Consider the following 16,857-nt stretch of genomic DNA (forward strand, 5'->3'; position numbering starts at 1 on the left):
GAGGAATGCTAACCAGAAAAAACCATTATTTCTAAGAAAATAAACTACGGGCCTGTCGGCCTTTGGGATGCTACTGAAAGGGATGGCAGCCTTCCCCCAAGGCCTTGAGACAAAGAGGGCCAGAGGGCTTGTGTGTGCGGGCAAGGTCACGGGGCCTCGGAGGGGCTCCGAGGGGGTCCTCCAGATGGGCCAGGGCTGCAGTCCTGGGAGGAGAGAGTTTAAGAGCGCAGCCAGCCAGCCAGCCAGCTTGGACTCTGGCCTGGCTAATAACAGCTCTGGTATCGATCACTCCCCACTCCCTTCCAGCACGCCGGGATGTACTCCTTCCTCCGGGAACCACCCTCCGCCTGTCTGGACCTCCTGCCCCTTGTGCCAGGGGGAGTAGAGCTAGGCGTAGGTATATGGAGAATTGGGTGCAAGCTTGGTGTGACCTGGCGGGGGTGTGGGGTGTCTGTGGGCCTCTTGGGCTCTAGCAGTCTGACTGCAGAGTTCAGGGCCAGAGCTAGATCTCAGGTCCCTTTAGCCCCCAACAACCCCACCCCCTGGTGGGTCTTAAGCATCCTCCTTGCCCTGATGGTGCTTAATGCGGGCTTAGTCTCTGGGGGTGGCAGATGGACTCAGGCTGGACTGTTAGTCTCCAGTCCCTGCCCACTGGCAGCCCCATAGACAGGCCCTGGGCCTGGCTGGTGTGTTGGCAGAGGAAGCTCTCCTCAGATGAACTTGTCTGCATACGGGTCATGGTCCCCCAATAGGCTGGTAGATCCTTGGGGCCAGGGTCTGACTTGGGGTTGGGGGGCCAGCCTGGAGAAGGTGTTGGTACAGGAGGGAAGAAGGCAGGGAGGCGGCTTGATCCTCAGCAAGGACTAAGAGCCCTGACTTCCTGGGTTGTGGAGACGGGGAAATTCTCCAGAGGACTGTGTCAAGGCTAGGAGGGCAGAGTCTGGAACCAGCCTGCCTGAGCTCCCGTATTGGCTTCGCCTCTTACGAGCTGGGTGCTCACTGAGCTCTCTGAGGGTCAGTTTCTTTTTCTGTGATAAGGGAACTTCAGCCTTCTTGCTTGGGCTATGGTGAGGGGTAAGGCACTTGCAACGGAGTTGGTGTCTGGCGGGGAGTTGCCACTGCTTTGCTGTGTGTTGGAGAGAAACTGCACGGGGCATTTGGAGAGAGAAAGAAGGAAAGATGACTGCGCCGGGCCAGCTCAGGTTGGCCTGAGGCCTGAGCCCACAGGGCGGCCCCAGAGAGTCGAGCCTTGGGTTCAAGTTGCTGTCTGCCCCTGACTTGCTGATAAGCTTAGAGCCTCAGTGCCCCTCTCTGGGCTCGGTTTCCCCTTATAAAATCTGGGGGGGGGGGGGGGGGGGGCGGGGTGGCTCAGTGAGTTAAAGCCTGTCCTTCGGCTCGGGTCACGATCCCAGGGTCCTGGGATCGAGCCCCACGTCAGGCTCTCTGCCTGGTGGGGAGCCTGCTTCTTCCTCTCTCTCTGCCTGCCTCCCTGCCTACTTGTGATCTGTCAATTAAATAAATCTTTTTAAAAAATAAAATAAAATAAAATAAAATCTGGTGGGGGCATCGGAGAAGCTCTTGGGGGGTACCTGCTTACCCATTCTGAGTGGCAGCTTAGGCTTTCCAGCAGCTACGTTTGTCTGAGTGTCTTCCTGTTGTGTTCACAGGTGATTGGGCCTGGGCAGCAGCCCCTTGGAGTTTGCAGTTTGGGGGGCTCAGGGGGCTTCGTGGTTTGGGCTTCTCCCCTGCCTTTTGCTAAGGGGACAGGAGAATGGCCATACCTATAATTTGCAGAGGGGAGGAGTGGGGCCTCAACTCTGAGTCGGCAGCCTGGGACAACTTCTCACTTCCATCTAGAACATTCTGACAGATCAGCTTTCCTTTGACCAGATTGCTTTGAGGTCCTTGAGGCTTGATGTCAGAGTCTGGGAACAGCCCCCCCAGTGAAAGGTTCCGGGCCTTTTTGAGGGAGAAAGGGAATAATCAACTGGTTGGTTTCGTGGGAAAATTCCACCTGAGGCTTGAGAGCTGTGCACCCGCCATGAGACCACACCAGGCAGATGCATTTGAGGTCAATTCAGAATAAGCATCCTGTGTTGTCCCTGCAGCCAGGCACAGTGCCAGGGACCCAGCCAGTGCAACAGATAGCATTGATGACATTAAGTTTTTAAAACTGTAAACATCTGGGGTGCCTGGGTAGCTCTGTCAGTGAAGCAGCCAACTCTTGACTTTTGGCTCAGTTCATGATCTCGGGGTCATGAGATTGAGCCCCATGTCAGGCTCCGCGCTGGGTGTGGAGCCTAAGATTCTTTCTCTCTCCCTCTCCCACCCCCTGCTTGTGCACACTCACGCTCTCTCTTTTTCTCTAAATATATATATATGGACATATATGGACATATAAGGACAACCTTATTGAGATATAATTCACATACCATGAAATTCACTCATTGAAAGTGTACAGTTCAATGACTTCTAGTACATTTACAGAGCTGTGTCCCCATCACCACAGTCAATTTTAGAAACTTTTTATTATCCCAAAAAGAAACCTGCACCCCTTCACCATCGCTCCGCAGCTCCCCAGCCCAAGAAAACCACTCATCTATTTTCTGTCTCGACAGATTTGCTTTTTCTGGAGACTTCGTATAAATGGAATCTTACAATATGTGGTCCTTTGTGACTAAGACAGCATTAACTTGGAAGTCGGGTGTCCTGACCCCCTTTCTGGTTCCACCTGTCTTAGCTGTGTGATCTCGGGCAGGGGAGGTAACCTGTCTGGGTCTTGGTCTCGCCTGCCATGAAATAAAGATGCTGGTATGCACTTCTCAGGGTGGTCATGGGCGAGGGGCCAGCATACCGTCTACATGCGGGGAGAGGGGTGCCGGTCGACGGAGGCTCATTCATTTGTCCAGTGCGGTGTACACTCTCGTTGAACACATTCTGTCCTTCTAAAGCTCACACTGAACAGAACACAGTTCTTGCCCCCGTGGAACTCACAGCCCCAAAAGACAGGTACACGGCAAGCAAGAGTAATGGTGGGGTCCATTTATGGGGCTCTGGGGTCCGGAGGACGAGGAGGAGTCACATCTGCCGGGGAATCGGCACAGGTAGCAGGTAGGAGACGATGCTGGGGCTCAGCCTGCAGATGGTCAGAGGTGTCTGTGAAGAGGAAGGAGCCCTAGGCAAGGGCACGGTGTGAGAAGAAGTGTGGTGGCCCCTGGGGGAGGTTGGCAAGCCGCTCGGACCCCATGGTCGTTGGGGATCACGAGGTAGGCAGTGGGGAGGGCCTTCCCACCCTCTGGCTGAGCCATGGTCATTGTGCGCAGTGAGGAATGAAAAAGTATATAGATGTGTGTTGGTTTTGCATGACCTTTGACCTTTCCCATAATTAACTGCTGGGCCCACTTCTGGCATTGTCTCCGCAGAAGGGAAACCTGCCAGGGGTCCACAGAGAGCCGCGTCTCATTACTCAATCATTACAAACCCAGAGCTTAACCCTGTGCCACCGGAGACAGGAGGCTTAATCCTTCCTGCTAGGCGGCCCGAGAAACTACCTTCCCCCGAGCGTAATTAGCCAACAAACCGGATTAAGATTTATTCACCAATAAGGACTCAACTTCCTAAGCCATACATCTCTCCCAGAATGGTTGCCTGATCTGAGGAGTGCACGGTTTTTCCTAAAGCCCCCAGACAAAGAAGAGAGGCTAGCGCCCAGCCAGGGAAGGGGCCTTTGCGAGAGCACTTGGTCTCCACTGTCTTCAAGGAATGTCAAGAAAAATGCCAGTTTCAAGGGGACATAGGAAGAGGTTTTTCAGTAATGATCTCTGAAAGCGGAGAGCAGGCAGCTTTAAAAAAAAATCCTCATTTTGAGAACTTTTGCAGTCGGTCCTGATTTTTAGGAAAAGGCTCTGAAATAGTATGAAGATGAAACAAGAAGGAGCTGTGACACATTGCGATGCGATCTTCTAGAACCCAGGCACCACAGAGTAAATATACATTTTATGGCGCAACGAGAATCAATTTTGAATTAAATGAAAAAAAGGGCTAAACTCATTCCATTCGCGTTCCAAACCGCTACTGTTGGCACACAACCACAGCTGTGCGATCGCGTGTGCATGCTGCCCTTAACACAGGAAAAATGACACTGTGTGCTTTTAAAAATCCCATAATGAGCCACTCCTGTGCTGCTTTTCTCTGCTCTGTGAGATGTTGGAAGCTGTTTTCTGTTGAGTTGAAAACATAACAAAAAAAAAAAAAAAAAAAAAAAAAAAAAAATATTAAAAAAAAAAAAAAAAAAAAAAAAAAAAAAAATCCAAGCTTGAGAAGGAGCCCGGATGGCTAGGGTGAGCTGCTGGACTTGTCATCCCCAGCACTCAGGTCCCTGTCACTGTCCCTCAACCTCAGGGCAGGTATACACCTTGGGAATAAAAAACAATGAGACACATGATGTCTCCTTCCCACTTTCCTCCTTAATAACTTCTGGACCTGATGCCCTTTTAGAAAGTGTTCATCTCATGCATGCTGAGAATATGACTCCAACAGGTATAGAATCTGCCTTCGAACACCGCCACTGGTTCGGGGCCGGGAGACTAGGTGCTCAGCCATGCGTGCCTCAGGCTTTGTATCAGCAAAATGGGACTAACTAACACCAGGCTCTTACACAGCTCCCTCCCTCTGATCTCTGCCGTGGTCATCACGTGGCCGTCTTCCTTCTGCGCCTTTCACCATGGTGTTCTCCTCTCTGTCCCGACATCCTCTCTGTGTGTATCCAAATTTCCCTCTTCTTATAAGGACACCAAGCATTAGATTAGGCCCACCCTACTGCATAACCTCACCATAACTGCGAAGATCCCATTTCCAAATCAGGTCACGTTCACAATACTGGGGGTTAGTACATCTCTGGGAATGACACAATTCAGCCCACAATAGTCCTTCAAGAATAAACATCCAGAGAGCTTGGCTCTGTCCCCCTCCATTCCTTCACCCTCTCCCTACCCCATTTGCCTGTTCCTCATTCTCTGGCTTTAACAGTCCTTAAAACGTGGTCCGAGCCTGCTGGGCATCTTGGGGGCCTGTGGGCCCTCCCCCAAGCCTGGTGGCTCATGAACATGTTTTTTAACAGAATAAATCCACTCGCTTTGGCAGAGACTTTTTTGGGTTGATTTATTTGTGTGTTTATTTCTTATTTAAAGGAGGAGGCTCACATGATTAAAAAAAAATTCAACACACCCGCACAGAAATCAGGGGAGGGGCGTTAGTTGTGAGCAGATGCTGCAGGCTGGTCTAGGAAGCCTGTGGTAGCACAGCAGGTCTGGGGGTTGGAGAGGAACTTATGGTTCTAAGAGATGCTTGGATCTGGGGGAAATCCTTTGGAGATGTTAAGGGAAGAGGTCTGAGCAGTGAACATTTCTTCACTCTACTGCCTACTGGCATCTATTGTGGCCCATACTATAGGGTATCACGGGAAGGAAAAGGCTAGAGTTGTTTTATTGATTATTCAGCAATATCTTTATAATGCCTTTTGGGTATGGTGACCAAATAGGTTGTTATTTTGAGAGTGAAAAGTGTGCTGTCAATAATGACACCCGGACAACAGCATAAAGTGGAAATGTGCCACACAGATCGGGGCATATGATTATCCTAACCAGGGGAAGAGACATTTTTCTTAGACCTCACCACCATTCAAACCAGTTTAATTGCATTTTATGGATGTGGCGACTCTGCATTTCCTCTTTGCTTTGGTTTCTGGGCAGCTTAGAGCCATATTTGTGGCCAACTTTTTGAAATTACTAAGTGTATTTGTATACTTTCACCAGTTTTCTCTTATTCTTAAACCCTCATTTCTTTTTCTTCTTCCCACCATCTTTATTTTTAAATCTAATTGTGTGTATTTTGTAGGATGTTTAGATGGATCATGCTTGAAGGAGTCGATGGGTGGATGAGTCCATATGTAAATGGATGGATTCGTGAGTTTACATGAAGAAATGAGGGAGGGAATGGTCTGGGGCTGCCAGTTGAGATTGGATGAGAGATGATGGCCATGATGAGCAGGTGGTGGAATGGGTGCCCAGTGGACAGACTGAACCCATGGTAACGCTGTAGAAAAACCATGCTTTGGTAGCTGACTCCATGTCTGTGGAGGGGTGGAAGGATAACAATATTCACAGGGACAAGGAACCCAAGTCAAGCCAAGGCTGATGAATTAAAGTCGGGCCATGTTTCCTTTGGAGTGTCTGGGAGATTCGGGGGTGGGAAGCAGAAAGCAGTCAGATTGGTTTATCTGGGGCTGTGGCAAAAAGGTCAGGGCTGCAGAGAATGAGAAGTAATCAATAGCTCAGTCTTCTTACGCCTGTGTGCCCTTTCAAACATAAAATCTTATATCCCCCTTCGATGTTATTTAAAATGTCTGGGGCTCCTGGGTGGCTCAGTCGTTAAGTGTCTGCCTTTGGCTCAGATCATGATCCCAGCATCCTGGGATCCAGCCGACCTCGGGCTCAGCCTCGGGCTCCCTGCTCCACGGGAAGCCTGCTTCTCCCTCTCTGACTCCACCTGCTTGTGTTCCCTCTCCCACAGTCTCCCTTTGTCAAATAAACAAAATCTTTAAAAAATGATAAAATAATAAAAAATAAAATGTCTCAATATTAAATCTGATTAAAAACCATTCAAAGGACTTGCAGAGCTGAGCCAGCTTCCCAGCTGATGCTGATGACCGCTGCAGGTGGGCTGGGCCGAAGCTTCTGTCTCTTTCCTTCGGAGGTTCGGGCTACTTTGTTTTCCCCTCGTCATGGCTGGAAGGGTGGGCACAAGAAGCGGACTGCACAGCCCAGGCTCTGTTTTCTGGCATTTTCGTGCTGCCCTTTTCACTGAAGTTATCCCCTCTACTGGCAGGCAGATAGCTGAACAGTGCTTGGTCACCTCTGGAGTTAGGGAGCTCACCACCTCCTGAGTGAGCAGTTTTCCAATGGACATTCCTACCTGCGACTCTAATTGGCCCCCCATGGCTTTCCTCCACTGCGTGTAGCTCTGGCTCAGGACCAGCATGGAGGGAGCTTGCAGCTGGGTGTCTTGCAGCTTGCAGCTGACTATCCTTCCATTTACCAAATCACCTATTATTCACTGGTCCAGGGCCAGCTCCTAGGGCCTTTAAGGGAGCAGCCAGGCTTGCCTTCGGTGCCCTCTCTTCTTCCGGCCAGCACTCGTAGCTGCAACAGGGCTTCAAACCTCCCTCTTTGACCCTGGAGGGGAGGGACAAGTTGTTCCTGTGAGGCACTTCCGGTTGTGCTCAGTTCGACACTTCCGGTTCCGCCAACCACGATACTTCCGGTTCCCCAAGGTGGGCACTTCCGCTTCCTCTTCGCTGCCTCCACGGGTTTTCTGTGGAGGTCAGGGCCGGTGTGTGCTGAGACAGCGCGCCCCGGGAGCGGTTGGGCCGGGGTTACCGAGGTCCACAAGCCAAGCTGGTGGTTCCCCTTGGGCCTCCGGCGTCCCTGGCTCGCTGCCGTCAGAGATGCGGCGGCTTGGGTCCCCAGGAGCTCCCAAGCCAGACTGTCTTGCTCGAATCCCACTCGTACCACTTCCCAGGTGTGTGACCGTTGGGCGGGGGTCTGGCCTCCCTGGGCCCGGCTTTCTTCAGTGCCCGTGTGAAGCTGGAGGGAGGGTGACGGTGCCCACCTCCCTGAGCTCCTGCGGGCTGTGAGGAGAGAATGACAGACGGGATTGCCCGGGACTTGGGCACAGAAGCCGCTCGTTGGGTGTCGTGCGTTCCTATTACTCTCTGAGGTCTCCAAGTCTCTGGAGCTCCAGAACGGATAGCCCTTTAACCCCTGATGGGAAATGTGGAAAAAAGGCTTAAAACAGCAAAAAGAGTGACCTTTACAAAGGCTACTGGCCATTGTTCAGAGACAGAAGCCTTTGTTATAACAAGGATTCTGGAGCCCTAGAAGCTCGGGCTTTAGGCGCGGCTGTGGAAGGAAACTGTCTGGGCGGAGTCTGTGCGTTTCTCTCTCGTTCCAGAGGTTACATTTCTCGGTGGCGTGCAAGGTTGATTTGACTCAGTACTCCGCACTGGGCAGTCCTGAGCTCTCCATCTCTGGGAGGCTTTCACATGAGCTGCAGAGAGCCGGTTCCAGGGTCCCCGCATGCTGTTGTCTAGAGGCTCTTGAGGGAGGCAGAGCTGGGGGTGGATTCTTGCCGAATTCTCTGTGGTGAGGGCGTCCCGTGCTGCCCCCTGAGGAGGGGGCCGGCCTTAGTCCAGAGCCAGGCTCTTCCTCTTTGCCATCTTTGGGGCCCCAGCACCCAGCAAGGACTTCAGCAGAGACCTACTGAGTCCTCCCCGAACTGTTCACACCCTGGTGGCTTCAGTGATAGCGGGGAGAGGGGACCCCCCGGCCCTTTCTCTGAATGCTCTCCCGGCCCTCGTTTTGCAGACATCGACGAGTGTGAGAATGACTACTACAACGGGGGCTGCGTGCACGAGTGCATCAACATCCCAGGGAACTACAGGTGCACCTGCTTTGACGGCTTCATGCTGGCCCATGATGGACACAACTGCCTGGGTGAGTGACACGGCCGTGCCCGGCTCGCTGAGCACGCCCTGCCTGTCCCTCAGCTCCAGCCTACAGTGCGGGGGCGGTGGGAAGCCTCGCCCTCCTCTGGTTCCTTGTGTTACTTTGCTGGGGCCTCCGGCACACAGCGGCACAGATTGGTCGGCTTCCACAACAGGAATTTATTTTCTTTCAGTTCTGGAGGCTAGAAGGCCGAGGGCCAGATGTTGGCAGGTGTGGTTTTTCTGAGGCCTCTCTCCTTGGCTCACAGATGGCCACCCTCTTGCTATGTGTTCATGTGGTACTCCAATCTGGGTGTACCTAGAGCTGGTTTATCGTGCGCTCTCTTTCTTTCTGCCTCTCTGTGTGTGTCCTCGGCTCCTTTTCTTATAAGGACACCTGTCTTATTGAAATGGGGCCCCTCCTAAGAACCCGTTTTTAACCCAGTTACCACTTGAAAGGCCCTGTGTCCAGGTAAAACACATTCTGAGGTCCTGGGGTCAGGGCTTCAACATCTGGATTTGGGGAACACAATGACCCATCACAAGGATTCTCATCTACCTCTAGATTCTCATGGCTCAAGTACATAGATTTAAGCCAGCTGTATGGAATTTAGAAGAGTAACGTAAGCTTTGCTGGACTGAATTGGGTACGTGTAGGAAAAGAAGGAGAGATTAGAAAGCAGCGTTGTTGTGCTGGTGTGTCTCCTCGCAGCCCTCCCTGCCCCCAGATGTGGTTTCCTGTGGGGGCAATCGGTGGCCCCCATCACACGCCCCCCAGATATCCTCCACCCCAGCCCCACCCCGGCCCCCGTTATCACCATTTTGCCAGTTGTCTCATGGTGTGAGAAGTGACTCGTGCGAGCTGCTGTAACGATGTGACAAACTCAGTGGCCCAAACAATGGACATTTATTCTCTCCCAGGCTGGAGGCAAGATGTCTGTAGTCAGGCCGTCCGCAGGGTTGGTTCCTTCGGAGGGCTTCCAGGGAGGATCTGCTCCGGGCCTCTCGCCTGGCTTCTGCTAAGTTCCGGCATTCTCTGCTTGTAGATCATTGTCTCCCCGTGCTTTTACGTGGCCTTTGCTCCGTGCACATCTGTCTCTGTGTCCCAATTCTCCTCTTCTAGAAGGACACAGTCCTAGGCTTGTGACCCCTCTGCAAAGACCCTATCTCCAACAGAGGTTACAGGTTCACAGGGACTGGTTCTTAGGACTTCAGCATCTTAGGGGGGCATAATTCGTAACAGAGGTGGTTTGCCATCTGCAGCCGGAGAACCATCTCATGGCAGAGAGCATGGGGTCTCAAAGCAGCTGTGCCTGTCCCCTAGGCCCTCCTCTGCTGCTGGCTGCTGAGTGACACAGGCCCCAACAGCTAGAGCCAAGGAGGTAAGACTGTGGACTGGGCAGGAGCGTGGCTGTGGATACTTTATTCTTGTCTCAGAGTCTCAGTCCCTTGTTGGTAAAGGGAGAGGATGAAGAGCTGCTTCGTCCTGGGCTCTTGTGAGCAGAGACTGAGACAGTGTCCTGCTGCCGAGAGGCGTGCCTGGCCCGGCATTCCCCTGCTAGTAGCCGTCACTCCGGCCACAACCTCTGAGCCTGCTTCCCTGCTGGAAAGGGGGATGACGATGCTGCCTACTTCACCAGGCTGTGCGCAAGGACAAAATGACACGGCGAGGTGAAGTGACTGGCATTTACCGGGCACAAATCATCAACAAACAGGCATTACTATTACTCTGAGTGACTCAGCTTCCCTTTTGTGGTTGGACATTTAAATTGTTTGTTTATGTTTTTGTTTTATTCCTACCCTCAGAATCCCAAGGTGTGATTCTTGGCAGAAAATTATTTTTTCTTAATTTATTAATTGTTTCCTCTACCCTTTCTTCCCAGAAATGGAATGACTAGGTCAGAGGGTCATTGGGATGTTTTTATGGCTTTCGGGGCAGTACTTCGTGCAAGGGCTCGGCGGACCTCGCCTGTGCCAGCTGGCCTGTGGGTGCCTGGCAGGGCAAGTGCGGCGTCCCGAGTCCTCTGGAACCCGTCCTCCCAGTGGCGCATTAGCTGTAGGTTTCCCTGCTGCTTTTGTTTAGTGGATGTTGGCTCTCAGACAGACTTGTTATGGGAAACAGATCTGTGAACATGTAATTATACCCAAAATAAGGGCTAAAATGAGGTCTGGACAGCAGGCTGTGGGATCCCTGAGGGTTCTGTGAAGAGACGCCCCTGCACTGGGTGAGGTTAGGCTGGAAATGGAGTGGCTCCCCAGGGGGCTTCAAAGAGGAGGTGGCACGGAACAGATTCTGTGAAGGTCGGGGAGCAGCTGGCTGGGACGAGGGCATGCCTGTGCAGAGAGCCACAGGGGGCTCCTGGGGGCTGGGCTCAGGGCGGGAGGCTGGAGTGCCAGGAGGCTACAGCAGTGGGCTGGGCATTTGGTTAGATTGTAAAGATTGGGGCTGTGCCGTAGGACGTTATCTTGTTTAATCCTCCCAAAGCATGAGCCCTGAGTTTTACCAATTTTGCCACTGTTTCAGATGACAGCAGGAGTTCACTTCAGTAACTGATTAGTCTGGGAAGGCAGAGCTGATATCCCCGTGAGATAACAGGTAGTAGCACTCAGTGGTCCAGATGACAGGCCTTGGGAACTGCCCGTTCTGGGCTCAGGTCCTGGCTCTGCCAGCTACCAGCTGTGTGTCGTTTGGCCAGTCACTTCACCTCTGTGCCTCAGTTTCCTCACCTGTAAGATGGAATTCATAGTCCCTATCTCGTGAGGATTGAATGAGATCCTGGCTCTAGAACATCTAGAGAAGGCCTGGCATCAAGCACTCACAGTGTCATGGGCATTGAGCCTGCTCACCAGCTTTCAGTAAGAAATGCATTGGGCTAGGCCTGTGAAGGCCAGAGCCAGCCATTTGCACTCCCTGCACTGCCTCTGACCCATGGGACTCCCTTTCTCGTCCTAACACTCTTACCTGTGGAGGACCACCCGTTCCTAAATACTCTTGTTCTGGACGATGGCAGGTATATCCAGTGCCTCCCGACTAACAGCAGAGTCTGGGTGGGTTTATTTTTATTTTTAGAACAGATTCTTTTACACTGATTAACTTAAAGAACTGGATAAGACTTCCCCGACCCCCACCTCCGAGCACAGATTGCAACTTCACACGGCTCTCACTCACACATACGGCAGCCAAGAAAAGGCTTTCTCTGTTGCTCCTCTGCTTTTAGCTGAGGGCAGAACCTTCCCGACAGACGTGTTTTTGTTTGGGCTTTTTCCTTCTCAAGACAAAACTAGCTCTAGAGAAGTCAGACCTTGGTTCCAAGCATCTCCATCCCACGCTGACCACGTGACCTCCCAGAGCCTCACATCCCTCCTCCATAACAGGTGGTGAGAGATACAGTGCCTGATATGGCATCAGGATAAGTGTTGGCAGAAACATAGAATGATGGAAGAGGAAGCCAGGCTTGGGGTTTGAAGATTTAGACTCAAGTTCTGGCACAACCACGCATGAGTCAGTGGGTTGGGACCACTTACTCAAACCCTCCAAGCAGGTTCCCCTAACTGTAATCCTGGTCTCAGAGGGGTGCCGTGACAGTTAAATTAAAAAGCAGGTCTGGAGAGCTGCATGTACAGATGTCACATTTTGCACAGGTGCTGGGTACTGTCATCATGTTGTCATGGAGGTTTCAAGCAGGCAGCCTGCCATCCTCCTGCAGCCCGCAGACACATTTGTCCTCCGGTGTTTTTGTAATCATCACTGTCACTGTCATCTCATTAAATGATTTGTCAACATTTAAAAATCAAGGGATGTCACAGAACAGATCACATTCTAGGCCACAAAAGCAGCCTCAACAAATTCTAATAAAGATCAAAGACATACACACATCTTTTCTTACCACAATGCTATGAAACTAGAAGTCAACCCCAAAAGACCACAAATACATGGAGATTAAGTAAAATGCTACTATACAATGAATGGGTCACCCAGAAAATAAACAGAGAAATAAAAAAGTACATGGAATCATGTGAATGAAAACTCAATGGTTCAAAGTCTCTGGGATACAACCGAAGCAGTTCTAAGAGGGAAGTTTATAGCACTACCCGTCTCCCTCAAGAAGCAAGAAAAATCTCAAATAAATAACCTAACCTTATAATTAAAAGAGCTAGGGAAAGGACAGCAAACAAAACCCAAAACTAGCAGAAGGAAGGAAATAATAAAGACCAAAGCAAAAATAAATAAAATAAACAAGCAAAACCTATAGAATGGATCAATGAAAGCAGGAGCTAGTTCTTTGAAAACATAATAAAGTTGATAAACCTATAGCCAGACTTAGCAAAAAAAGGAGAAAGGACTCAAATAAATGAAATCATAAATGAGAGAAGAGAAACAATAACACATACCACAGAATACAAACAATTATAAGAGAATAGTATGAAAACTTACATGTCAACAAATGGATAACCTGGAAGAAATGGACAAATTCCCAGAAACCTATAAAGTACCAAAACTGAAACAAGAAGAAATAGAAAATGTGAACAGACCCACTACCAGCAATGAAATTGAATCAGTAATCAAAAAACCACCAACAGACAAAAGTCCAGGATGAGGTGGCTTCACAGGCGAATTCTACCAAACTTTTAAAGAAGATAAAGAATACCTGTTCTTCTCAAACTGTCCCAAAAAGTAGAAGAGAATGCTGTGAGGCCAGCATTACACTGAAACCAGACTCAGATAAATGCACCACAAAAAAGGAGACCTGTAGGCCAGTATCTCTGAAGCATATAAATGCAAAAATCCTCATCAAACTACTAGCAAACCAAATCCAACAGTACATTAAAAAATACATCAATCACCGTGATCCAGTGGGATTTATTCGCAAGATGCAAGGGTGGTTTACTATTCACAAATCAACCAACCTGATGCATCACATCAATAAGAGAAAGTATAAGAATCTTATGATCATTTCAATAGACACAAAAAAACATTCGACAAAGTATAACATCCATTCGTGATAAAATCCCTCCACAAAGTTTTAGAGGGAACATATTTCAACATCATAAAGGCCATGTATGAAAAACCCACAGCTAACATCATTCTCAGTGGGAAGAAGAGGGAGCCTTTCCCCTGAGATCAGGAATAAAACAAGGATGTCCACTCTCACCACTTTTATTCCACATAGTACTGGAAATCCTAGCCACAGCAATCAGACAACAAAAAGAAATAAAAGGAATCCAAACTGGTAAAGAAGAGGTAAAACTCTAAATATTTGCAGATGACATGATTCTCTGTGTAGAAAACTACCAAAAAACTGTTAGAAACTCATAAATGAACTCCGTCAAGCCACAGGATACAGAATCAATCTACAGAAATCTGTTGCACTTCTATACACCAACAATGAAGCAGCAAAAAGAGAAATTAAAGAAGCAATCCCATTTACAATTTCTCCAAAAATAATAAGATATCTAGGAATAAACCTAACCAAAGAGGTGAAAAACCTGTACTCTGAAAACTATAAAACACTGATGAAAGAAAATGAAGCCAACACAAAGAGATGGAAAGACATCCCATGCTCGTGAGTTGGAAGAACAAACATTGTCAAAATGTCTATACTACTGGGGCGCCTGGGTGGCTCAGTGGGTTAAAGCCTCTGCCTTCAGCTCGGGTCATGATCCCAGGGTCCTGGGATCGAGCCCCACATCAGGCTAGACAGCGCTGAGCTAGGCTGCTCAGCGGGGAGCCTGCTTCCCTCTCTCTCTCTGCCTGCCTCTCTGCCTACTTGTGATCTTTGTCTGTCAAATAAAGAAATAAAATCTTTAAAAAAAAAAAAAAAATGTCTATACTACCTAAAGCAATCTACAGATTTGATGCAGTCCCTGTTGGAATACCAACAGCATTTTTCACAGAATTAGAACAGACAATCCTAAAATTTGTATGGAATCACAAAAGACCCCTAATAGCCAAAGCAATCTTGAACAAGAGAAGCAAAGCTGGAGGCATCACAATTCCAGACTTCAAGTTCTATTACAAAGCTGTGGTAATCAAAACAGAATGGTACCAGCACAAAAATAGACACATAGATCGATGGAACAGAATAAGAAAACCAGAAACAAATCCATAGTTATCTGGTCAATTAATCTGTGACAAAGCAGGAAAGAATATCCAATGGGGGGAAAATGGTGCTGGGAAAACTGGACAGCTACATGTAAAAAAAAAAAAAAAAAATGGAACCAGAGCACTTTCTTACATTATACACAAAAATAAATACAAAATGCATTAAAGACCTAAATGTGAGAACTGAAATTATAAAACTCCTAGAAAAGCACATGTAATGATTTCTCTGGCATCAGAGAAATCTGATGGGTAGGTCCCCTCAGGCAAGGGAAACAAAAGCAAAAATAAACTGTTGGGACTACATCAAAATAAAAAGCTTCTGCATGATGAAGATAACAATCAACAAGACTAAAAGGCTTCCTACGGAATGAGAGGAGTTCTTTGCAAATGGCATATCTGATAAAGGGTTAGTGTACAAAATATATAAAGAGCTGATACAATTCAACACCCAAACCCCAAATAATCCAGTTTAATAATGGGCAGAAGATATGGATAGACATTTTTCCAAAGAAGACATACAGATGGTCAACAGACACATGAAAAGATGCACCACATCATCACTCATCATCACTCATCATCAGGGAAATGCAAACCAAAATCACAATTAGGCATCACCTCACACCTCTCACAATGGCTAAAATCAACAACATGAGAAACAACAGTTGTTGGCGAGGCTGTGGAGAAAGGAGAACCCTCGTGCACTGTAGATGGGAAGGCAGACTGGTGCAGCCACCGTGGAAAACAGTATGGAGGGTACTCAGAGAGTTAAAAATAGAACTACACTCTGGTCCAACAATCAGACTACTGGGTATTTAGCCAAAGAATATGAAGGCACTAATGTTTATGGCACCTCCATGTTTATAGCCACATTGTTTGCAATAGACCAGAGATGGAAGCAACCCAAGTGTACATCAACTGATGAACGGATAAAGAAGCCATTAATAAGAATGAAGTCTTGCCGTTTGCAATAACATAAATGGAGCCAGAGTATCATGCTGAGTGCAATAAGCCAGTCAGAGATGGACAAATACCATATAATTCCACTTACATGTGGAACTTAAGAAACAAAACAAACAAAGGGAAAAAAGAGGGAGAGAGACAAACCAAGAAACAGACTCTGAATTATAGAGAACAAACTGATGGTTACCAGAGGGCAGGTGGGTGGGGTGGTGGGAGAAACATGACAGGGATTAAAGAGTGCATCTGTTGTGATGAGCACCAGGCGATTAAAATAAAAACTTAAAAATAAACAAGTAAATAAAAGTAACTAATAAAAATAACTTGGAAAAAAGCAAGGGATGTCACATAAAAATCAGTATTTCCAGCATTGTTCCCGCTCGGCCACAGTCATCTGACCCCTGAAATTGTGGACCTTGGGCAGGAGTGCAGATGGAGGCCTTCATGGCACATACTTATAGGTAAATATGGTAGAGTGAGAAAGTTCAAAGCCAGAATATATTCTGTCTTTTCTGCCTTGACAAATACTCCTTCCTAATGACCCAGAAGGCTACACTGGAATTTCAAATCTGAGATTCCTTGGAGTTTTGTGTCAGAAAGTGGTTGTGTAGGCAGTGCCCCCTCCCAGTCCTTCTCATGGCTGACTCCATCCTATACCACAGGAGCCTGAAGACCCTCACCTGAATGTTCAAGCTCTGGCCATTTGCTCCCAAACCACCTTTCCTTTCTCCACTGCTTGGTCCTAAGGGTTATCTGTCACTCTGAAAACAGATTTGGGGCCATTTGGACAGGGAATTGTAGGGTCTGAAATACCTCGAGTGTGGTCTAGAAGGGTAGGTCTGTGTTCCAGATGCCCATGATCCTCTGCGGGCTCCTTACTCCACAGGGAGGGCTGTAGACCGGAGATAGAGCAGGGACCCCCAAAGTGTAGGGCCCAGGGCAGGGGTACCTCTTGCCCACATCTCAGTGTAGGACTAGGGCAACTGACAGGAGCTGGGCCACAGCCACCTACTTTGGAGGAGGTATGCTTCCTGCTGGCTATAATCCTCACCACGCCCTATTGCTCACCATCAGTAGCTTTAGGCATTTAATTACCTGCTTGGTCTCAGTAGGGATCATGTTCATGCTTCCTGGTGAAGTTTCCAGCACAGGGCCTGCCCCCCTGTGCTCAGTGGCCTTGGGGGCTAATGGAGTTGTTGGAAGATTCTCTGTTCTTGCTGCCTTGTGCAGTCCTGACCATCTCTGGTCCATCACC

General features: G+C 48.8%; 1 protein-coding gene across 2 annotated transcripts in view; it reads left to right on the forward strand.

Annotated features, from left to right (window-relative positions):
- Window positions 1-16,857, forward strand: part of SCUBE1 (signal peptide, CUB domain and EGF like domain containing 1) — a 132,804-nt gene that overhangs the window by 12,098 nt on the left and 103,849 nt on the right. For both annotated transcript variants that reach the window (XM_059404574.1, XM_059404575.1), the window contains exon 3: window positions 8,424-8,552. In XM_059404574.1, the coding sequence (XP_059260557.1) occupies window positions 8,424-8,552 (129 nt within the window). The remainder of the gene's footprint in view (window positions 1-8,423; window positions 8,553-16,857) is intronic.

Source organism: Mustela nigripes, chromosome 6 (assembly GCF_022355385.1).
Source record: "Mustela nigripes isolate SB6536 chromosome 6, MUSNIG.SB6536, whole genome shotgun sequence".
NCBI lineage: Eukaryota > Metazoa > Chordata > Mammalia > Carnivora > Mustelidae > Mustela > Mustela nigripes.